Raw genomic sequence first — 25,125 nt, 5'->3', positions numbered from 1 at the left:
GGTTTTTCGGTTTGTTTTTTAACGCCGCACTCAGCAATATTCCAGTCATATGACGGCGGTCTGTAAATAATCGAGTCTTTTGGCAGAAGCAGATGGAGGATTGGGGTGAATTTTTAGAAATATTACTGAATTTAGTCTTCTGAGTGATGATTGTGGGTTAGATCTACAGAATTGATACAGGGGACAAATCCTAGTGGAACATGTTCTTCATCTTCTACTTCATCACTTGTGCAATTCTTGCAATATCTTTCGTTAGATGGCGTATTGGTGTATCTGCCTTTTTTATTTGAAGATTCTGTGTGAACATCTCAGAAGCAACAATAGCTGCTGTGCAAGCGAATAAAAGGAATCTTATTTAACATGGGCCGATGGCAATGAGCGCACCAGCATGAGATTAATTTCCCCACATGTAATTTAGAGGCGACCTACCAAACGCTTTCCAATAACTTTCGACCCGTGAAGATCCTGGGTATAATTGGTCTTCAGTAAGCCATGCTTTTCGGAACAGGCGGCTAACGGGATCGGGTGGTCAGGCTCGCTGACTTGGTTGATGCATGTCATCGATCCCAACTGCGTGGACCGAGGCTCATGATGTCAATCACTGGATTGTCTGGTCCAGACTCGATTATTTACAGACCGCTGCCATATAGCTGGAATATTGCTGAGTGCTAACCAACCAACCAACAACCAATTCTTTTCAAGAACAGTACCTAGATGCTTATGCAGAAACTAGTCTTACAGGATTTAGTGAAGGAGTTGGTCGGAAGGTACCATTTTGAATAGGTACAACTGCACTTAACGGTTTAATGTGAGCGGGAAGCCTAAATGAATTCAGGTCATATGCACTTACCGCTACCGACCGCCTACCGACCGCCTCCGTTCATGTTAAACTGCGGCATGGTATCTCAGTGTGCTAGCACTATAAATCGGCATCAGTCCGGACTAGTACAAGCAGCCACACACACACACGTGCATGCACCTCGCTATATAAGTGCAATAATCTTGGACGCGACGTTAAACCCCATTTCACACTTACCGCTACCGCTATAGACATGGGATCAATTTCGGGGTGAATTCGGGATTCGAACACAAGAACAGCGAATTGCGACGCCTTAGTCGCAGAACTATCCCCCCTCCCCTACTAAGTACTAAGTACTAAGTGTTCGGTACTAAGGGGATAAAACAAGGTATCCATGTTAAACTGCTGCGGCATGGTATCTCAGTGTGCTAGCACTATAAATCGGCATCAGTCCGGACTAGTACAAGCAGCCACACACACACACACACACACACACACACACACACGTCGTTATGTAAGAGTAAAAGTCCTAACTATATGTTAATCCTGTTCAGCACATTCAAATAGAAATATATCTATATTTTTTTTGGAAATACAACGGATCCAAAATAAAACTTTGAAACTAAAATTTTGTAAATAAGTAAATTCTTTCCCCAGGTAATCCGATGGTAACATATCTAAAATAATATTTTTAAAATTGAAATTCATATCAATTTACGCTTGTTTTTCTATCAAATTAACTTTTATTAGATGATTAGACCCGTGAAGATCCGGGGTAGAATAGGTCTTCAGCCACCCATGCTTGCCTTAAAAATCGACTATGCTATGCTGTACCTGTGTGGAACATATTACAACTATACATACTGTGTGAGCGAGTTTCACGTCAAGGACTGTAACAGTTTACTACAGCTGTCGGATACAGCGGATACGGATATGGGCGGATACAGCTTTTTGAAAAAGGGTGTGTGCACAATTTAAATCTATTTATTGTCTTTGGTGATAATTTATACAGGAATAAAGATTTATTTCAAAATAAAAAAGGGGGAGGGGGGGGGGGGGGGGGGGGGGGGGGGGGGGGGGGGGATAAGAAGTAGACCTATTCCTTCTCTACCTCTAGAATCATCATGACACGTTTGGCCCGAGGACCAACCCGCCTCAAATCCAAATCCGCCTCAGTTCATCCTCATCCGAAACCAGGGGCGGTCGGGTAGCCCAGTGGTTAAAGTGTTCGCTCGTCACGCCATAGACCCGGGTTCGATTCTCGACATGGGTACAATGTGTGAAGCCCATTTCTGGTGTCCCCCGTCGTGATATTGCTGGAATATTGCTAAAAGCGGCGTAAAACCATACTCACTCACTCACCCGAAACCCTTCAGATTCATAGAAATAATTAAAAAGATAAAGGAGGCTGAGAAAACAAGTTCAGCTCAACCCTGGTTCTCATCCCCCGCCCTCCCTCACGAAAGCGTATCCATTGGGAAGTCGACAGTCGTCTTGGTAGACTGAAGAATCAACTTGTTCTTGGACTTAAGAACCCATTTCTGTATTTGGATGCCGCTGGAACCGAGTGTGTGAGTGAGTTGGGTTTTACGTCGCTTTGAACAGTACATCAGTTAAATATATAACAGCGCGTGATCTAAATGTCTGGAAAACAGTATTGAATGTTTATTGTTACTGTGAGCGAGTGAGTGAGTTTTTCTCCGCTTTTTACAATATCAAGGCGGGGAATGCCAGATATGAGCTTCACATATCGTACTAATGTGGGGAATTAAACCCATGCATTCGGCATGACGAGAGAACGCTTTAACCACAAGGCGACTCCACAGCCCGAAATGGGTTAAATAATATCATAGAGCGCCAGCTTGGCGTATATATAAGTCCCACGTGACGAAGGTTCTAAAATTTAGGGGCTTTGGTGGTGACAAACCATGAGCAAACCATAATCAGACCAAATGTTTGATTCGAACCCAGACCAAAGGATTCTGGCATACCCCAGGGACAAGACAGCAGCAAATTGACAGGTCCAACAGCGCAACTTGTACTGAATCGTTACGAGGGGTGGTTGGGTAGCCTAGTGGTTAAGGTGTTCGCTCGTCACGCCGAAGACCCGACGCTTCGATTCCTTACATGGGTACAATGTATGAAGCACATGTCTCGTGTCCCCCAACGTGATATTGCTGGAATATTGCTAAAGGCGGCGTAAAACCATGCTCATCCACTCACTCACTCATTCACTCATTCGAAGTTATGACAGTTTTAATCAGCCTCGTGACCCACTCGTAATAAACTTCAAGTAAACTTGACGTCTGGATCGATTATATACCGATGGAAATGAATAAAGGAATGGTATGTAAGATTGTTATTTGTTTGTTGTTTAACGCCACACTCAGCAATATTCCAGCCATATGACGGCGGTCTGTAAATAATCGACTCAGGACCAGACAATCCAGTGATTGACATCATGAGCATCGATCCACGCAATTTGGATACGGTGACATGCATCAACCAAGTCAGCGAGCTGGACCACCATCCCATTAGTCGTCTTTAACGGCAAGCCTGGGTCGCTGAAGACCAATTCTACCCCGGACCTTCACGGGTAAGGGTATGTAAGAAACTATTGCTCAAACAATAAATTCCGTATGTACCCTGGAGACAGATATACGTAGCATTATTTACAGACCGCCGTCATATAGCTGGGATATTGCTGAGTGCGGCGTTAACAAACAAACAAACAAACAAACAAATGCAATAAACACTAACATTGTACTTATCCTGGACGCAGCAGTAAGTAATATCTGCAATAATACTACGTGTCCCTTATTTTGTACCATCAGTATATGGTGTAGTGGACAGGGCGTGTGCCCAGTCGGTGGTTCGATCCCCGGCTGCGTCAAACCAAAAGTCGTTAACAGATGGTACTCATCGGCTCCGAGTCAGTACAATGTGTCTCAGTGGCGTATCCCAGTGGGCTAGCGCTATAAAACCAGCATTAGTCCCGTCTAGTACCAGCACACACACACGTTGCACGTTGCTATAAGTGCAATAGTGATTGAGTGAGTTGGGTTTTACGCCTCCTTTAGCAATATTCCAGGAATATCACGACGTGAAATGGGCTTCATACATTGTACCCACTTTGGGAATCGAATCCAGGCCTTCGGAGTGACGAGCGAACACTGAAACCACTCGGCTACCCCATAAGTGCAATAAGCTTAAATCTGACATTAAACACCATTCCGTCTCACCTCCCCAACCACCCCCACCAGACGCACCCCCATTTTTGTCAGGGGTGAGATAATGTTTGTCGGATATGGTGTTAGAGTGATTGTAGATCGTGAGAGAATGTTTTTCGGCGTGAGAGTGTTTGTCGGTTGAGATAACGTTTGTTAGGCGTGTGAGAATGTTTGTTGGTCTGGGAGTATGCCGGTTTTGAGAGAACGTTTGTCTGGCGTGAGAGAATGTCAATTTTGAGAGAACATTTGCCATTTTTATTAACAATTGTGAGAAATTGTTATCAAGGTGGGCTAGTATGTCAGACCAGTGACCATATCTTTGGTCAGACCTGCTGATATGTCAGTATGGCAGAAAACTGCACGTGTTCTGGCCATATTTATCGAGTTTTAAAGTATACCATACCACCCACACATGTTGTTTCCTTAATCATTCGTAACTCATCACAGCTGAAAACACTTTCCAGAAACCCGCCGAGTCAAAGCCATAATGTTACTCGGATTGCCTCGGTTGATTCCGTCATAACACGGGTGATTCCGGGTTACAGCAGTAGATGATTCATGACAAACTTTTGCCATTCCGGAACAAACCGAATACCTTCTGGTGGGATACGGAAAGATGCGAGTGGTGGCGAATGATGCTCGGCATGTCTTTATGCAACGTACTCGCCTGAATCACTGGCCACCACAGTGTTAGGCAGATAAGACCCAACTGGCGGCTCCGTCACAGTACGTACACTCGACATCGGCTGTTCGTCAAGCACAACAGAACGTTGCTTTCCTTCGGGGACGACAGAAATTGACTTGACTTTGCAATCCATGGTACCAGATCTCATCTTTAAGGAAGCCAGGCTACGACTGAGCTTCATTGAGTCCCGCAGGTCGAAGACTTCACGCCCATCTGGAAAACAAATCAAGATATATGACAAGAGAGTTGGGGTGAGAGTGTGTTTGTCGATTAACGCTGCGCTTAGCAATATTCCATCTATATTCCATAACGGCAGTCTGTAAATTATCAAGTCTGGACCAGACATCTGTGATTGATATATCCCAATTCAGCTATCAGGCTAACAGTTGGATATCAATGCCGTCATGAGCATTCAACATGTAAGGTAAAATTGAGTGAGTGAGTGAGTATGGTTTTACGCCGCTTTTAGCAATATTCCAGCAATATCACAGCGGGGGACACCAGAAATGGGCTTCACACGTTGTACCCAAGTCGGGAATCGAACCCGGGTCTTCGGCGTGACGAGCAAACGCTTTAACCACTAGGCTACCCGACCGCCCCTAGTAAGGTAAAAGTGAGTATGGTTTTACGCCGCTTTTAGCAATATTCCAGCAATATCACGGCGGGGGACACCAGAAATGGGCTTCACACGTTGTATCCATGTCGGGAATCAAACCCGGGTCTTCGGCGTGACGAGCGAACGCTTTAACCACTGGGCTACAAAGAAACAAACATATCTACAATAAAAGAAACACGTCCCATATTAATTCTCGAAACTAATTTGACCAGAAACTCTTCGCGCTGTGGCCAGTCTCGGTCAAAGGTATTTACAAAATTCAACATGCTGTTTCCATGGGTACACACTAAGGAATAATTGTTTTTAAAAACTCAATCTTTTTCGAATATTCAAATTTTAAACTGTACTAGGCAAAAAGTTTACTTTGCTCAAAATACATGTTTTTGTTTTCGAAATACATTAGGTGTTTCTACACGTATCATGACACATAATTCAACTCATTTTTAACTTAATTCTACAAATGGACTATGTTTTTCTTTACTTTTTTTTACCTTACGCAACTTCACCGTTACACAACACCACAAACACGTGACCGTCACGCACTGGTGTTTGATCAACCGGTACAGGTACGAGTAGTACTTAACTACGGTTTACAAACCATTCGGTTGAATTGAGTCTATCAGTCATGTTTTCTCTTGACTATTGTGCCTCATAGAAAGTCTAACGAGTCACGAGGGGTGATAAGCGATTAATGGAAACTATGCCACTATTGTCAATTGGCAACGTGTTTATATTTAGTATACGTGTCCCTAATGCACTATATTTCTGTTTGTTTTGAGCAGCAATCGGTACAATAGAATATATGTAAGTGCCATTAAGGAGTGTGTAGTTTCAACGAAGACAAAGTAGGTTTACTTTGCCTTAAGTACCTTTATTAACCAACTGAGCAGACCATGGATGTTTAGTTAAGAATGACGCAAACAGAAGTTAACAAAAAAATCAACAAACATGTTGACAACCGATGACAGAGGATGAAGGGCAGGGATGAAGCCTGGAACAGCTGAATGGTTTGGTTGAAGTGTATGTTTCATTCTGTAATTATTAAATATAAGGTTTAGGTTAAAGTTTAAACATTTTTCATTCACAAATGGTAAAGGTTTAGGAACAAGTTGTCCAACTCAGGGCACCCTATCCTTGAATTATTAAGGTTTACATGGACTATGGCGCCAGTGTTAAGTAAGTTCCTTACAGTTCTACGGTGATTAGATAAGTGAGTGAGTTGGGTTTAACGCCGCTTTTAACAGTATTACAGTTATATCACGGCGTGTCAGCTTTATGTGGGAGGAAAGCCCGAAGTGATGCAAGTCTCAGACGTTTACCAACTTCCGTGAAACCCACGAGCACAGGTATGATGCTGTGGCAAACCTAGAAACATAATCGGGGCGAACCGGGATTCGAACCCACAATCATAGGTTTCTGGCGTGCCCAAGGGACGCAACTCTGCACTGTGAATCGCGGCGCCTTGGACGACTTGGCCACCCGTGCCCCCGATTAGATAAGTGAGCAGATCGTAGGCGTCTACTGCCTTGGAGAAACACACGACTACGGGACGGAACTGAGAGAGCAAGGATTACAATCGGGGTAAATCTTGGATCCGACCCCTCACGCAACGACTCAAGGCTAACACGCCATAGACTAACGTACGGGCTGGGCGGAAGGGGATAAAATATGGTTCAGAGGCTGAGACAGATTGTACACTCCTGGGCCACAGGTAGGTACCCGCAACAACAAAATAAAATAATAATTGATGACGATGATGATGATGATGATGATGATGTCACGTGTAATACACTCAGTAGGCGTAAGGTGTACAGGCTTATGAGAGACACATTGCATAAACATACAATCGTTAAAATATATTGCTAATTATACAATATATACAAGCCACTATAGATATCGCATCGCAATAATAATATCTAAATACAAATAAATAAATAAATAAATAAATAAATAAATAAATAAATAAATAAATAAATGGATGGATGGATGGATGGATAGATGGATGGATGGATGGATGGATGGATGGATGGATGGATGAATAAATAAATAAAGAAAGAAAAAAAGTCCATAAATGACGTGATTGAGATACGAGGAATGCGTTTTGTACAGATCATGTAACATACTCGCCTATAGATGGCAGCTGGGTAATTGACACGCGTATTCATATCTGGTACATTGACAACATTTACCGTTATCTAACATGCAGGCCCAGTGTTTTATAACCGCCATCATATTAAAAGGCGCTTAGACCTGCATTGCTTAATGATTACTTTGATCTACGGCCATTATGTGATTAATGGAATGACGGCGATATTGTGAAACCCACGCACATGCTGTTTTCCACGAGGCGACAGTAATGCTGTCTAGTTCGTGCTTCTCTCCATAGAGCGTAAACACACTATAATGAACAATCAGTGATTGTGTGTATATATTCAATGAAAGCGTAACCAATCTACAATGCATCACAACACACAACAAGGACATGCACTAGGGCATTCGTGACCAATTCGTGATATTCCGGGACAAATCGAATAGCGACTCGTGCCCCTCTCGTGGCCATCTTCGCGACCAGGTTCCGTGTTAGCGCAAACGGGCATACCTAAAACAATTGTCAACTCGTTGCGTAATAGTTCATATATATTTTGCCATATATTATCTATATTTCAGATGCAATTTAAAGCACATCGGGACGAGCGGAATTATACTGAACACATTTCACTGTGTCTTGGGTATATTTTTAGATGCAAGACACATGTGAAATCAAAAATTATTTCTGAGGGTTCTTTGACGAAGAACTTGAAATCATACGCGCATTCTGATTGGTTTGTCGTATTTTCGCACATGACACTCATCGACAGGGGAACGAGTCTTCTTGCAGGTCACGGAAAGGGGCGAGTGGTGACGAATGGCACTAGGGCTGGGACGAGTCCAAATTTACTACGCGGGTATCCGACCCCCTATTACCCGACCCTACCCGGGTACCCACTGCAAGTCTCAAGAGTAGGGAACAAAATGTCTGATTGGTAATTGTTTTACTGCAACCCTGGCTAAAACTATTTAGATCATGAGGTCACTGAAGTTGACTGAAGATTTATCTTTACTCAAACATATACAAGTCAAACGGAATGTGTGCATCGTCAGAAAGAAATGCGAACATTAGCGACTTATAGTGTAACCACTGAGCTATAGTGAGGTTTTTTGGTCAATAAACAATATATCACGTGACCAACCACGGATCCGGGTAGTCCTATGGGTACCCGGGTCCTACTCGGGTCCTACTCAGGACCCACCCCACCCGAGTACACGAGTTACCCGTCCCTGCCCTAACATGCACTCCATTTAACGTTTATGCACTATGAGCCTGACATTAAAAACCTGATGTTATTTCCGGCCAAAAAAACAACGCCACTCCCAGGAAGAGCGTAAAGCTTTTTATTATGTACTTCAGTTGGAAAGACCGAGTTTTCCGAAGTTGAGAAAAGGGAATATTAGAATAAGAAAATAAGAATATTTTAAATTTCAGTTAAATCTGTATAATAATATGTATATGTATGATGCAGAATTTTCGTGATCTTAAATTTGTTTATATTTTTCAAAATTTTGTAAACACGAAACTACTTTTTAGTCGCAAATACAAGAGGTGGTGAACCGTTCCTGTGTGTTAGGTAGCCCGGAGAATTTACATATCGCGAGACACATGGAATATACTCTATATATTATGGCAGAGACCATATACCCATATGGTCTCTGATTATGGGAATATGACATGAAATATTAATATTACCATTTGACAAAAAACGGTAAAATAATAATTTAAATTGTTGATGTTCTTTGTGAACTTCGCTCGTAGTCAGTTAGTCAGTTTGCGAGCTATGTTCGCACAAAGAACACCAACAATTTTCAATCTCTTTCCCATCTACCACAAATGCCAACATCCGTTCCCGCAGAAGCTTCCCTCTGTTCCAAATACATCATAACTCACAGATAAACATCATAACCCACACATAAACAAGCGCCATCTGACGTGACCCTTGAACATATAGAGAATCTCACCCGAGTGTCTTTTGATATCAAATATATCAACACGAGTTCATAAAAGTGGGAAAACTCCGAGGCTTAGCAGTAATTAGCAGTGTCTTCAGTGTAAAAAGTACTGAAAACAGCTTCATTAGCAGAGCCATTAGTGATGTCATTTGATTGTGACGTCATGGTAACCAGTGACGTCACAATGGTCTGCAAACCATTGTGATGTAATTTCATTGCAGCGATATCTACAGTGTAGATATCGCTTGATCTCATCCAAGCGATATCTCCTGTGGGAGCCAGTTTTGGATGATAAATTATCTTATGTCTAATCTTATAAACATAAAGGTCTCCCTAGATCTTGATACAAGGAGGAATCCAATCGGTGTAAAAGAAAAGATCTGATTTTAACGAGATTGAATAACGTACACATTCCGATAATGCATTGTTACGAATAGTCTCGGTCTCACTTGAAGTACACACTGATCAGAACGGAATGTACGCATAACAGTATGCGCATTTTGGATATCAATGTACTGCACGTGATCATATAACACAGACACGCGCGCACGCACGCACGCATCCACGGATATACACACAAAAACACAGACACACACACACACACACACAACTCTTACACACAGACACAGACACACACACACACACACACACACACTCACTCACTTACACTGAGACCGCCTTCGTGGTCTAGTGGTAGAGCGTCCGCCCGGAGAGCTGAAGGTCCGGGGTTCGATCCCCAGCCGCGTCATACCAAAAGACGTTAAAAGATGGTACTTGTTGTTACCCTGTCTGTCTGGCGCTCGGCATTAAGGGGCTAAAACAAGGACTGGTCGGCTCGGAGTCAGTATACTGTGTCTGAGTGGGGTATTTATGTGAAATTGCGGCATGGTATCTCAGTGAGCTAGCACTATAAAACGGCATGAGTCCGGACTAGTACAAGCACACACGTGCATGCACGTCGCTCTATAAGTGCAATGATCTTTGACGCGACGTTAAACCCCATTCAACCTCACCTCACATACTCTAAGAAACACACGTTTTGAGACCTATGAAACATTAATAAGTTTTCATACAGATGTTTGGATATATTTTACCAGTGCGACACCATAAAAATATATTCACAGACATAAAATGACTACCACATCAACATTGTTCGCGTATTATTTGAAAAACTTGCACTTGTATTCTAGATTTCAACAAATAACATTTTTGTTTCTCATGAAATGCCCGCACCTAACTTTTTCCCGACCTTGACAACTCAAACTTCGCAACTGCTATTTATTCCGACTTTTCGCACACGTCATACCATTAATAATGTGTCAGATCCTAGATCCGCCCCTTCATCCGGAACTTAGAATCAAGTTTACTTTCATAGATTTAAATACTTATCAGGAGGCTTCTGGGAAAGATAACCAGTCGAGTAGTGAGTGAGTGAATTGGGTTTAACGCCGCTTTTAACATTATTCCAGTATTCCATGGCGTGTCAGCTTTATGTGGGAGGAAAGCCCGAAGTGATGCAGGTCTCAGACGTTTACCACTTCGGCGAAACCCACGAGCACGTGTATGGTGATGACAAAACTAGAAAAATTATTGGGGCATGAAGAGACATGATTCGAACCCACAATCATAGGTTTCTGGCGTGCCCAAGGGACGCAACTCTGCACAGCGAATCGCGGCGTCTTAGACCGACTGGTGCCACCCGTGCCCCCTACCCGGCGAATAAGTGAGTTAGGTTAATGCTTCTTTAAAAAGAATTTCAGTCATATTACGGTGTGTCAGTTTAAGTTCAACTTGGAAGCATAGTTCGAAGTGATACGGGTATGGTGCTGACAAACCAATAAACATAAACAGTGTTTGTTTGTTTGTTGTTTAACTCCGCACTCAGCAATATTTCAGTTATATCACGTCGGTATATAAATTATCAGACAATCCAGTGATTGACATCATGAGCATCGACCAACGCAATTGAGATATGATGACATGCATCAACCAAGTCAGCGAGCCTGACCACCCGATTCCGTTAGTCGCCTCTTACGACAAGCATAGTCGCATTTTACGGCAAGCATGGGTTGCTGCATAAACAGTGCGAACCGGGATTCGAAGCCACGAACACAGGTTCCTGGCACACCTAAGGGACGCAACTGTGTACGACGAATTACGGTGCCTTAGATATGAGGGCCACCCCGAAATATAAACCATTTATGAACAAAAAATGAAAAAGGTCATGATAAACAAGACTATTACTTTATCCGAACTCATGAAAATGCACCTCCTTTCTATAAAAAAACCCATTTTATCAGCTGTACAAAAGGATTAAACAAAAACTGGTCTCCGTGAAATTGGCTGTTTGCCTTGCTTTCGAACGCCAACTTGTAAATGATGGACACTAATCGATCGTGTGATATCCCTCAACAATGAAATACCAGGGGTTTGATTGACAGATTAGTGTACAAGCACGTGCTAGGTAGACACGTGTACTGCTTGTACATTACAGTCGTATGACAGGTGCCTGTGCAAGTCCGTGCACGCGATCCACCACTTTTGGACATCGGTGATCGATAAAGCAATCTCAATAATGGACAACTTCATGTGAACTTTACCAGTTTACGGTGATTGTGTAAAGATTGGTCTGTGTGTTTTAGTGCTGCCGTTTCCATGTTTTCGGCAGCGAGCTCTCAGATTTATGAATCTGTTATTAGGTTTTGGTTAGCTTCATTCTCAATTTTATTCTGTTGCCGATTCCCTTTGTATAATAGACATACGCCAGTTTTTTTGCTGCAGTCTGTGAGTTTTCATTAGTGGGCCTTAGTTAGGGTTGATTTGTAGAAAGTGTGTGACGAAAACATATACATATGTATAGCACGATCATATAAGCTTCGTTTTTGGATTCGGGTCACGGGTGGCCCAGTCGTCTAAGGCGCCGCGATTCGCTGTGCATAGTTGCGTCTCCTGGACACGCCAGAAACCTATGATTGTGGGTTCGAACCCCGGTTCACCTCGTTTATGTTTCTAGGTTTGTCGGCACCATACTCGTGCTCGTGGGTTTCACCGAAGTGGTAAACGTCTGAGACCTGCATCACTTCGGGCTTTCCTCCCACATTAAGCTGACACACCGTGATATAACCGGAATATTGTTAAAAGCGGCGTTAAACCCAACTCACTCACTCGTTTTGGGATTAACCAGAGCTTAGAATGAACGCTCGATGACAACCTTTAGGCTTTGTTATTATTATTCACCCGTCTCTCTGCCTAGTGGGGATTCTGGGATAGAATTTGTCCCCATGAACCTAAGCTGGACGCAAAAGTGTATTAGTGAGTATGGTTTTACGCCGCTTTTAGCAATGTTCCAACAATATCCCGTCGGGGGACACCAGAAATGGGCTTCAGATGGCGTACCCATGTGGGGAATCGAACCCGGATCTTCGGCATAACGAGCGAAGATCCGGGCTAGAATAGGTCTTCAGCAACCCATACGTGCTGTAAAAAGCGACTATGCTTGTCGTAAGAGGCGACTGAGCTTGTCGTAAGAGGCGACTAACGGGATCGGGTGGTCAGGCTCGCTGACTTGGTGATGCGTGCAATTGCGTGGATCGATGCTTATGATATCAATCACTGGGTTGTCTGGTCCAGACTCGATTATTTTCAGACCGCCGTCATGTAGCTGGGATATTGCTGAGTGTGGCGTTAAACAACAAACAAACGAGCGAACGCTTTAACCACTAGGCTACCCCACAACCCCTGTACGCAACATGCAGCTTGGAAGGGTGGTCCGGTTTGGTAGCTTGGTTGATTGAGTGTCAATGTTCATGATATCAACCACTTGTTTATTTCACCCAGATTCGATACTTTACATAACCGCCGTCATATAGGAGGAATATTGTTGGGTGCGGCGTTTAAACAACAATCACTCACTATCGCCACAAACTGTTACCAAATAAATCCGTTTCACTCACTAACTTCTTCTCAGGATCGTAGTACTTACATTTTGGTTTTGGGATGAGCGTGCACGTCATGTAGTGTATGGTCATGCGCAGAAGGTAGATGTAACCTCTTCTGTAAGTTCTCTTCATAACTCCGTACACTATCGGGTTAACAGCGACGCCCATGTTGACTATACGCATCGCCCAAAACTCAAGCTCCTCACACTTACCAACTCCATTCAAACAGGCCACGTTTGCGAACTGAAAAAGAAAGTATGGAATTCGAAACAACGATATCAATACCTGAAACCGAAATTAACCGAAGGGGTTTACGCAATCCTAATTTAAACTGCCGGGCAAAAGAAAGTTATTTAAGCGTTACTAGGCTGAAAACAGTCAACGAAACGATAACAAGGAAGGTCCAAAACACACTTTGATGCCCGTATCAAATACATCACAATCATATAACAGTTTATTGTTTGTTTCATGTTTTGCCACCATAAAACACGAGTATCCAACTACAGTAAACTACGGTTATAACGAATGTGTTGTATATATGTAGTGTATATGCTTATAACGAACTACGGTAATAACGAACTAAAATAAGTGATCCCTTTGAGTTCGTAATAACCGTAGTTTACTGTACATCCGGAATTAACGCAACTTTTTTACTTTTGTTTGCTGATGATGTAATTCATTTGTTGGACACCTTTTCTGGTCAACAAAAACGAATTAACGTGTTAGATGAGTATTGTAAGGAATATAATTTAGTGGTCAATTTGGACAAATCTAAAGTGGTTGTCTTTAAAAATGGAATCACGGCTTCAAAGCACGATACATGGTACTTTCAGGGTAACCACCGACTTAAGACGCGTGGCAGTTTAGTCCCCGAACGTAGTGTGATGCTACGTGGCTGTGTAATTGACACTTCCACTCAAAATGCCAGAGAGAGAAGCGACATGGTCTCACAATACAGGCAACATATCGCGGGAGGAACCGATTCCCACGCTGCATGCTTGTTTGATTGGATGACGTCAAATACCGATGATGTATTGCATACCTAATCTCAGAACATGTCTGCAATCGAAACGGAATTACAAACTTTTAAATGACTATTCCCTAGGGTTATTTTTCTAAACAGACACAGTTCATATCACAACGATCGCGACCTTTGTAGCCACACATGAATGTGACAAACAAAACGGGCAAGTACCCAGTCATTGTTAACCTTCTTATTTATCGCCAGGTTTAAGAAAGTACACTATATGGCTTACAAAATTACGCGACGTCATGCTCTCAGTTAAATTATGACTTATTTAGAATAGATTTAAGTAAATGTAAAAATTCGTTACTTAGCTGTCCTCCGTCTTTTGTACATATTTGAGTGAGTGAGTGAGTGAGTTGGGTTTGACGCCGCTTTTTTTAAGTATTCCAGTTATGTCACGGCGTTTCAGCTTAATTAAGTGATGCAGGTGTAAGACGTTTACCACTTTGGTGAAACCCACGAGCATGGGTATGGAGCTGACAAACCTAGAAACATAATCGGGGCGAACCATGATTCGAATCCACAATCATAGGTTTCTGGCGTGCCCAAGGGACGCAACTCTGCACAGCGAATCGCGGCGCCTTAGACGACTGCGCCACCCGTGCCCCCTGTACATATTTGAACTGTGATAGTACATATATGTAATTAACGTGAGGGGGAAGTCTGCTCGAGTTAAGAAAACTTATTCCAATCATTTTCCTTGTGAATAAGATATGTTAAAATAAATACCCCCCCCAGAAAAAAAACAAAACAAGCGGCCATTTCAAATTGATCGAAATTGGCCAATATGGATTAGGGGCGTAAATATAGTTACACATTTTAGCTGTAAAATAGTGGTTTGGGAGGAGATATTGAGAATACAGTATATGTATATTTCTGAGAATGTTTTATTTAGTCTTTTCAGAAATACCGACACGTTTCATACACTCTTGTGTCAATACAAACAGATGATCCAACCTCTTAATGATATACATATATTCATAAACGGTGAAGTGAACATTCAAAATGATGATTTTAATATGGCTGCCGTAGCGGCCATGCGTATTATCGGATCGGAATCACTTTTGAACACATGCCATTACCGTTTTCATATATAAATAGCATCATAAAGCCAGTGGACTCACATGTGATGTCCAGAATTTAAACTGTTGCATAGGCTCCGCGATTATAAAACAAGACAGGAGGATAAACGAAAACTAATACAAACGGATTATGTGATTATGTGTAACACATGCCACAATAACACATGCAGAAATTGCTTCCGACAAAAAAAAGGAAATAACTATTTGAATCTGTAAATTATCGAGTCTGGACAGGACAATCCAGTGATTGATGTCATGAGCAATTGGGATATGGTGACATGCATCAACCAAGTCAGCGAGTCTCACCACACGATCCCATTAGTCGCCTCTACGACAAGCATAGACGCCTTTTACGGCGAGCATGGGTTGCTGAAGACCTATTCTACCCCGGAACTTCACGGGGCTGCTGAGTTTTGAGCAATATGAGATGGCAGTTAAGCTTTGGTATTTCGTCGGAACAATAAACTAAACATAGCTAAACAAAACCAAATGCTTTCGTTTAGATAGATAATGAATTTATTATCAGAAAGTGAGAGAGCGAATGAGGTCTACGCCACATTTAGCAATATTCCAGCATTTTCAAAGCTGGGGACGCCAGATAATCACCCAAGAATTTTCCTTGGAGAATTAGTGAGTGAGTATGGTTTTACGCCGCTTTTTTAAAAACAAAAATAGCAATATTTCAGCAATATCACGGCGGGTACACCAGAAATGGGCTTCACACATTGTACCCATGTCGGAAAATCGAGCCCGGGTCTTCGGCGTGACGAGCGAACGCTTTAACCACTAGGCTACCCGACTGCCCTGTAATCAACCTTATTGTAGACATGAATACTACGGATATTACAACTTTTTGGGTTCTCTAGGCAGTCGATAATTCCGGAGTAGACTGTACATACAAACCACGAGCAGTACTTACCAAATTCGGCAACCACGTGACGAGAAACAGCAAGGCAACAACGCCCATCAACTTCGCAAACTTCTTCTTCTTCTCTGTTTCCTTTGATCCAGGCTGTGATAGTTTGTTCTGATTGAGCTCATAAGCGATGCTGATGTTGCATCCGACCAGGGCAATGATACCGATGAATAGAAGGATAACGGTGATATAAACAATTTCTTCGACGTACAGGTCTCCAGGCGAACCGTCCGCCATCTTGCTGTCGGTAATGGCGCAGTACCACCCAGCCTTCAGTCGAACAGGATACTTCACCAACGGAATAGACGCCAGTAGAAGACAGAACAGGCCTTCAAGGGTTATAATGGCTTTGATTTTCATGGGTGTGAAGTTCATACGTTTGTATACAAATGGTTTGGTGATTGCAATCCATCGTTCTACGTTGATGAGGACGATGATGGCGAAGGTGGTGTAGATGTACCAGACCACGGTGGCGGCGCTGAACTCACAGAACACGCGGCTGTTGAAATACTCGCCTTTGATGGAGGCGATGATGCTGGGGGTGAACACGACGAAGGCGGTGAGGACGTCGTTTAATGCCAGACCTCCGATGAGGGTGTCGGGAACGCTGTCTCTGTACTTGGACATCATGCAGACGATGATGTACGTGAAGAGGTTGCCGATGTAGGCGACGGGGATGACGATGCCGTTGTAGAAAATGACGAAGGCGAGAGGAGGCGTGAAGTCGACACGAGGCCTGAGGTAATCATCCCCGATGCTGTTGGTGCTAGTATGGTTAGAAATCATGATCTTGGGGTCCGGGTGCTCGTGGTCTGTGTTGTTGATCATAATGATGGAGGCAAGCATTACATTTGCTTAAAACAATTCCTCAAGTTAATTCACTGAACAAACGCCTGATATATCCACTGAGACGCGTTATTAACAGTGTTTCTGGATCAAGATAGTTTGTCTTTCAATGTTTCCTTGGAGGATTCCAGTAAAATTAAATGATGGCTTCTGTAGAATTTGAAAAAAATATATTTGAGACGTAATTCCTTTCTTCCTGAACACAAACAAACACGTCCCTTTCGAAACGCTCCTGAAATGTCCGAGCGGGACAATCTGGCCGTATATATAATGATTTTCTCATGTTACACAAGTCCATCAATTACGTTCTATGGATTCACAAACCCAGCACAACAGCAATCCCAGAGTAAAGTAACAGTTATCTCCCCTGACCTTCATCCTGAAGTTGCATAAGCTGGTCACGTTTCCTCGCGAACAGAGGAATCCATTGATAGCACAGAACCCTTCCTGTCTGTGTTTACAACAGAGATAGGACTACGTGGCATTCGACAGTGAGTCTTCAGAGAGGGCAATCGCAGGGCCTGGCCTGGCTTCTTTCGTACCTCAGAGCTGGAACATCAAACGTAGACCACTGACACCTACTTCATTCAATCACCAGTGCCGCTATATGATATACACCATTACTTATATATACTCTGTCCCACCATCTAGGTGGTAACAGGTTTGAGCTTAAACAGATTATATGTGAAAGGTGAAAAACTTTAAAGTTTCATAATCTATATACAAAGGTAAAATCAACATTCCTGTTGATAAGGCTATACGGAATTTCGGAAATGACATTGAGCAAATTTAGATTTCGTAAAATAACCGATAGGCGTTTAACTGAACAAAATTGATGATCGAGGTGGATATTCCTCACCGTTATTGTGTTAAGCAGAATTACAGGTCATTCTAGGCGATAAATTTGAATTACACCCTTGTTCATCTTGATCGGATTGAGATCTCAGTAAGAGGCGACTAACAGGATCGGGTGGTCAGGCTCGCTGACTTGGTTGATGCATGTCATCGTATCCCAGTTGCGTGGATCGATGCTCATGATGGCGATCACTGGATTGTCTGATAATTTACATACCGACGTGATATAACTGAAATATTGCTGAGTGCGGAATTAAGCAACAAACAAACAAACAAACAAAGAGATCTCCGTGGTATTGTTTCCGTTGACTACTTACCATACATTGCCAGGTCATACAACTCGATAAATATGAAATAACGCCTATTCATCTTGATCGGTTAGAGATCTCCGTGGTATTGTTTCTGTTGACCACTTCCCTTACAATGCCACGTCATAATAATCGATAAATGTGACCTGGGGTGCAGTCTCTCTCAAGGGGCAAATACACAATGCCATATATAATGCCATCTGGCATGTCAATTTGATTCAAGTTAGGCGATAAGCCGTACATCAAGTTTATACTTGGACGTGCGTTGGTTAAAGTTCCCATTAGGCTTACATGTCTATGTGAGTGAGTTGAGATCAACCCTGATTTGAACATTATGCCAGGGGTCGGCATATGTTGAGCATCTGTACTCAATACGGTCATCAAAATGTGCCGATGGAGCTTTGTCATCGATTCATTATAACAACCCTTGTGCGGATGTCAACGGACACAAAGAAAATATGAAATTTGTGAAAATCGTCGTATCCGCAAGCGAAGTCATCAAAAACATACACGTGAGGCGGTTTTAGCAATATTCCAGCATTATCACACCCCCACCCCTCCACACACACACACACACACCACCCCCACCCCCACGATTACCGAATACGTCATTTAATTTGGATTACCAAGTGATAAACGACTTAGCTACACATTATCCCAACTGAACTATTCATGCCTCCTAATAAATGGGTTGTTCAGCGTATATTACATAAAACGACCAATCCTAAACTAACGATCAAACCGATGTTTGTCTTCCACTAACAGTAAACACAGGGATAATAATCAGTTTTAATTACAATCTGTTGGGTTTGTATAACGGATAACAGGCTCTCCAGTGTATTTGATCAGTCAATATAACCGATTGGATGCTGCCGATACCAAGCTTGTATGACCTGGCCTCTATCAAGCTGGTTGCGGTCGACTGGAGAAATTTATGACATGGTCCATGTGGATAATTTTCATCACTTGGTACCTTTAAGCCTGGATTCTGTTTCGGCAGATAATCAACTGATTATTCTTTGAATTTTCATATTTACAAACTCATCGTTGCTTTTTACTCATAAATACAGTTTTTAAAATGACCGTGACTAAAATGTCATTGTTCAAGCCAATGTACATAAAATGTCATAAATAAATCTTCAGATCGTTTTTACAAATGTCTTTCTTATAAAATTGTTTTATAAGGTGTATGTCTGTGGTGGTTATGAAATTGAGATAACACTTACCTCTACTGACATGGGCCGTGTAATTAGTCAGATGTAAGGATCTACCACACTTCAAGTCATCGTGTTTCCTGACGACCGTGTATTCAGGTGCAATAGAATGATTTGTCCTTAATGAGCCTACCTCAGATATCTGTCACGAGTAACACCACCCCCTCCCTTGTCCGCTTCGTGCAGTAATTCCAGCTACTCAGGCAGACAAAACTAGCGACATCTGAGCCAGTCCGGATGCCGCCTGTGCTACTTCATGCCGTAGGAGTGAGGAAAGCCAATGATACGAGTGTTCTCGAGACTTGAAAGACCGACTGGCGTCTGTCATGTCAAATCAATGAAACCAATGATCTGTTCAGTAGTTCCAGGGCGGTCGGGTAGCCTTGTGGTTAAAGCGTTCGCTCGTCACGCCGAAGACCCGGGTTCGATTGCCGACATGGGTACAAAGTGTGAAGCCCATTTCTGGTGCCCCCCGCCGTGATATTGCTGGAATATTGCTAAAAGCGGCGTAAATCATACTCACTCACTCATTAGTGAGTGAGTTGAGTTTAACGCCGCTTTTAACAGTATTCCAGTCATATCGCGGCGTGTCAGCTTAATGTGGGAGGAAAGCCCGAAGGGATGCAGGTCTCCGACGTTTACCACTTCGGTGAAACCCCCGAGCACGGGTATGGTGCTGACAAAGCTAGAAACATAATCGGGGCGAACCGGGATTCGAACCCACAATCATAGGTTTCTGGCGTGCCCAAGGGACGCAACTCTGCAAAGCGAATCGCGGCGCCTTAGACGACTGGGCCACCCGTGCCCCCCACTCATTAGTTCCATCTCTGATGATATATACACCTATTACTGATCTATGGTGATCCCGTTATACCTACCAATACCAATACCAATGCCGAGTTGGCCTTATGTTGACGGGTGTTTTGTTCACCCCAATTAAGTAGATGGTGAGTGAGTGAGTTGGGTTTAACGCCGCTTTTAACATGGGTCTTCAGCGTGAGAAGGACAGCTTTGTTTCTCAAAGAACCTGGAACAAGGGTCAGTTTTGGTGAAGAAACGACGAAATATGTTAAAGTGACTTAGTTGACTTTAAAACACAGTATAAAAACAATATTCCAGTTATATCACGGCGTGTCAGCTTAATGTGGGAGGAAAGCCCGAGGTGATGTAGGTCTTAGACGTTTACCACTTCGGTGAAACCCACGAGTACGGTATGGTGCTGACAAAGCTAGAAACATAATCGGGGCGAACCGGGATTCGAACCCACAATCATAGGTTTCTGGCGTGCCCAAGGGGGGCAACTCTGCACATATACATGTAATTGCGGATGATTCAGATGACTGGGCCACCCGTGCCCACTAAGTAGATAAGCGGAAACAAACCTGGTGTTGAGTCTGTAGACAAAGGCGAAGTTCAGGTGTGATGATGGGTTTTGTGACTTACCAGATTGTGTTTGGGCAATTGCGTGAATGGGTAGAATAGGTCTTCAGCAACCCATGCATGCCGTTAAAAGGCGACTATTTTTGTCGTAGAGGCAACGATCGGGATCGGGTGGTCAGACTCACTGACTTGGTTGATGCATGTCATCGATCCAAATTGCGTGATGTCATGATGTCAATCACTGGATTGTCTGGTCCAGACTCGATTATATACAGACCGCCGTCATATAGCTGGAATATTGCTGAGTGCTTTGTTAAACAACAAACAAACATAACTTAAAGTGCAATGTTTGCTCAAAATATAGTCATTATATTCGACAACAGACGACCTTCAGTTCATACTATTGAAGCAGATCCCTTTCCAAGCAGACGACTTCTATATGTACACTTTAGGAGCAGACAAATTCAGTTCACATTGATTAAAATAAAAATATAACGTAGTATTGAAGGAACACTGTCGGAGTGACCATCGCACCTATATAAGCAGACAACTTCTATGAAAAAAGCACTTTTGGAGGCAGACAAGCTACTGTCCGCATTGCTTAACATACGTAAAAACTTTCAATCTATTCTGTGGAAGTTACAGAACTTATGTCTGACTTTAAAACGCACTTGTGGAGCAGACGACTTTTAAACACTTTTATGGAGCAGACGACTTTTAACCACACCTATGGAGCAGACGACCAGCAGTCCATACACACGGCCAGATGCTATATGTCCTCATAAACGAAATAAACGCATCAGTCCGTCATTCTGTCGTACCAGGCGATCTGATAAACACGTTTCTGTCACATCACGTGCCGGAATAAAACGCGCTAATGAGGACACGAGTCCTTGTTTGATGGTTGACGTGTGTATGTACACGTGATCCTAATGCGTTTCACTCTTGTTCATTGACAGAAGCGTTTCAGTTAATTGACAGTATTTTCTACGGATTCCAAATAGAAAGGCAGAACGGTACTCGTGTTTACACTGAGAACAAGTTCCATCTATAGTACAATGGGTTCTCTAGGCAACGAAGCATTATGATAACATTTAGTTATCAAGTTGTTATGCCACCTTGTTTTGTCAGTTTTTGTCTGTTTAACGCTGCACTCAGCAATATTCCAGCTTTTCGACGGCGGTCTGTAAATAATCGATTGTGGACCAGACAATCCAGTGATTGCCATCATGAGCATCGATCCACTCAATTGAGATACGATGACATGTATCAACAAAGTCAGCGAGCCTGACCACCCGATCCCGTTAGTCGCCTCTTACGACATGCATAGTCGCCTTTTACGGCAAGCATGGGGTGCTGAAGATCTTCACGGGTCGTTTTGTCAGTATTACTTCATAAGATACCATGTTTGGTACGTTGTGACATCTGAACAAGCAGAATATGGAATATGGTTTTACGCCGCTTTTAGCAATATTCCAGCAATATCACGGCGGGGGACACCAGAAATGGGCTTCACACATTATACCCATGTCGGGAATCGAACCCGGGTCTTCGGCGTGACGAGCGAACGCTTTAACCACTAGGCTACCCGACCGCCCCTGTTCTCTTCGAACACGTGTGCGTTGTGAGTGGAAATATATTAGAACACTTGTACTTCAGGGAGTGCGGTGAGGTGAAATGGGTTTAACGTCGAGTTCAAGATTATAGCACTTACATAGCGACGGTTATATTGCATCTGAGCAGGTTAAACAAATTAAATTTAAGTATTTCGAAAGAAGAGCTTGTGATTGTCAAATGCGCTTAAGCGTCGTTATCAAGACTATTGCACTTATATAGCAGTGTGTGTGTGGCTGCTTGTACTAGTCTGGACGAATGCCGGCTTTATAGTGCTAGCACACTGATACACCATGCTACTGTTTAACATGATACCCCACTCCGACATTATAATACCTGACCTGTCCTTGTTTTATCCCATCAATGCCGAGCGCAAGGCAGGGAAAGGCACGTATCTTCTATTAACGTCTATTGGTATGACGCGGCTGTATATCGACCAACTACTATTATAGGCATAAAAGTACAGTAATTAACAACTAATTAAAATAATTAACAATTCATTAGGACACCTACGTGATTGTATATAAAGGTCAAGAAAAGGAGTTGAAACCAGTTAGATGTAAACATAACACATTGATATATATATATATATAGGAGACGGGCAGCTCTGATATTTGAAGACTACGGGAGCATACTTGGCCACGAGTAACCAGGGGTGAGGGTAGTAGGTCGGGGGCTATACATTAATAAAAAACAAGTGGAACAGACATGAGAGGGACGGAAACGTCAGGGTCTTGAGACATATATGGTATTGGGGGGGGGGGGGGGGGGGGGGGAATAGTTCGAATTCCAAAAGGGTGAGAAGCTACATCATGGCAAGTCAGAATAAGGTGCTGGTTATTAGATAAGAGTGGGTTAGAATGATCTAGTGTAGGGGGGAAAGGTGGCTGACCAATGATAGATGGAAAAATGAGTAGAGCTGTGACGTAGGTACCGGTTTAAAAAGGGGCAAAAGCCCCAAATCGAGAGAACGGCTAAGAACGAATAGAGAACGGCTAGACAACGGCTAGAGACGGCTAGAGAGCGGCTAGGTAGCGGCTGCGGCTGCGGCTGGGGAGACTACATCTGGACTGGTGCTCCGCTCTCGGCTTGTTGTCATGATCTTTCGAACCAGAAACCAAACCTAGGCACCAGCATTTCGACTGAGACTGAAGCTTTGCGGCCGAAGTCTCATAATTAAGTGACAATTAGAGTGGGTTGACCGGCAACACAAAGTTGGAATAAAAGCTGTTAAACGAAGATCACTCTTTGTGCTTGTTGGAGGAACTACGGTAATTCATCCAAGGCCCTCGGGTACTGACATTGTACCTCTCGCAACATCCCAGACAGTCAGAACCAAAGAACGAGGGGATTACCGTAGTTCAGGTGAAGAGGTACACAAATTGCCACTTCTAATTGATACCAATTACCGGCGATTAACGTCGTTAAAATTACCTTGGATACTACCCTTCGTCTCTCCCAGCTGACGCTCTATCCACTACACCTTGGAGACGGTCCTGAGGCGAGTTAGTATGGTTTTACGCCGCTTTTAGCAATATTGCAGCAATATCAAAGCGGGGAACACTAGAAGGCTTGTACCCATGTCGGGAATCGAAGGCTTTATCCATTAGGCTACCCGACCGCCCCGCCAGTGGGTGAGTTTGGGGGAGCAGCTCAATTTATGATGTCAAGTGAATGATTGAAGGCATTCTGATGTCCAGTTTGTATGGCCGGGCCCCTCTTGTGCTAGTTCAGGTCGACAGAGAAGTTTTAAGACCTGATCCATTCCTATAAATCAGAACCAAAGAACGAGGGGATTACCGTGGTTCAGGTGAGGAGGTAACGACTGTTACACTCCGGCTAATTAACACCAATTAACACCTATAATTAAGGTGTTAAAAGTACCTTGGATACGTGGTGGACAGATGCGGGGTACGATCTTCCATGACGACTGCCAAAAAGCATTGTCAGGTGACGGTCTGCAGCGGTTGCACAAGTGAAGAGACGGAGTGAAGCGGTTTCATGAGTGAAGTGAAGTTGTGCAGCGGTTGCACAAGCGAAGTGGCGGTGTGAAGCGGTTGCACAGATTCCCTCCTAAGTGGTACATGGTCAGTGCCGACACGGTGAATACGCCAGGCCAAGTCAGTGCAAACTGGTGAGAGTTGGCTGTGCAGCGGTTGCACGAGAACTTCCACTGTGAGGGAGATTACAGTCGTTGGGAGGAACGGTGGAGACGGTTGCACATCCATTGACCACTCCGGGCTCACTATGGAGGGGCGTTGGGAGAGACGAGCGGATGGTTACACCTGGACCCAGTGGTGGGGTGACGTGCAAGGAACTGATGGACAGAACTAACAATTGTGACATTTTAACATTTTGTGTGGTGCAAAGCTTCATTGGACCGAGCCTGGTTAGGTAAGCAATATTTTGGTGCATTGTGTTGAATACATATTGTAAAAGAACGAGATCCTTGAACATAATCATGCCACTAACACGAGACTCAAACAATAACGGTACAACAGTCGATCAACAGGGTAGGCGTGGATCGGCTTTATTTTCAAGTCCACTCACAAGTTGTAAGGTCGTTCCATC

The 25,125-nt window shown here is 43.3% G+C and overlaps 1 protein-coding gene across 1 annotated transcript; it reads right to left on the bottom strand.

Annotated features, from left to right (window-relative positions):
- Window positions 1-4,571: 4,571 nt before the first annotated feature.
- On the bottom strand, window positions 4,572-17,183 carry LOC139478153 (trace amine-associated receptor 8c-like). The gene is made up of 3 exons (XM_071260486.1): window positions 16,341-17,183; window positions 13,357-13,555; window positions 4,572-4,927 (listed from the first exon to the last, which is right to left on the bottom strand). The coding sequence occupies exons 1-3, from the start codon at window positions 17,181-17,183 to the stop codon at window positions 4,680-4,682; spliced, it is 1,290 nt and encodes a 429-aa protein (XP_071116587.1). The 3' UTR covers window positions 4,572-4,679.
- Window positions 17,184-25,125: the final 7,942 nt, after the last annotated feature.

This window comes from Haliotis cracherodii, unplaced genomic scaffold, assembly GCF_022045235.1.
Source record: "Haliotis cracherodii isolate W230 unplaced genomic scaffold, xgHalCrac1.p SCAF_39, whole genome shotgun sequence".
NCBI lineage: Eukaryota > Metazoa > Mollusca > Gastropoda > Lepetellida > Haliotidae > Haliotis > Haliotis cracherodii.
This window is presented reverse-complemented; position numbering and strand designations above follow the sequence as displayed.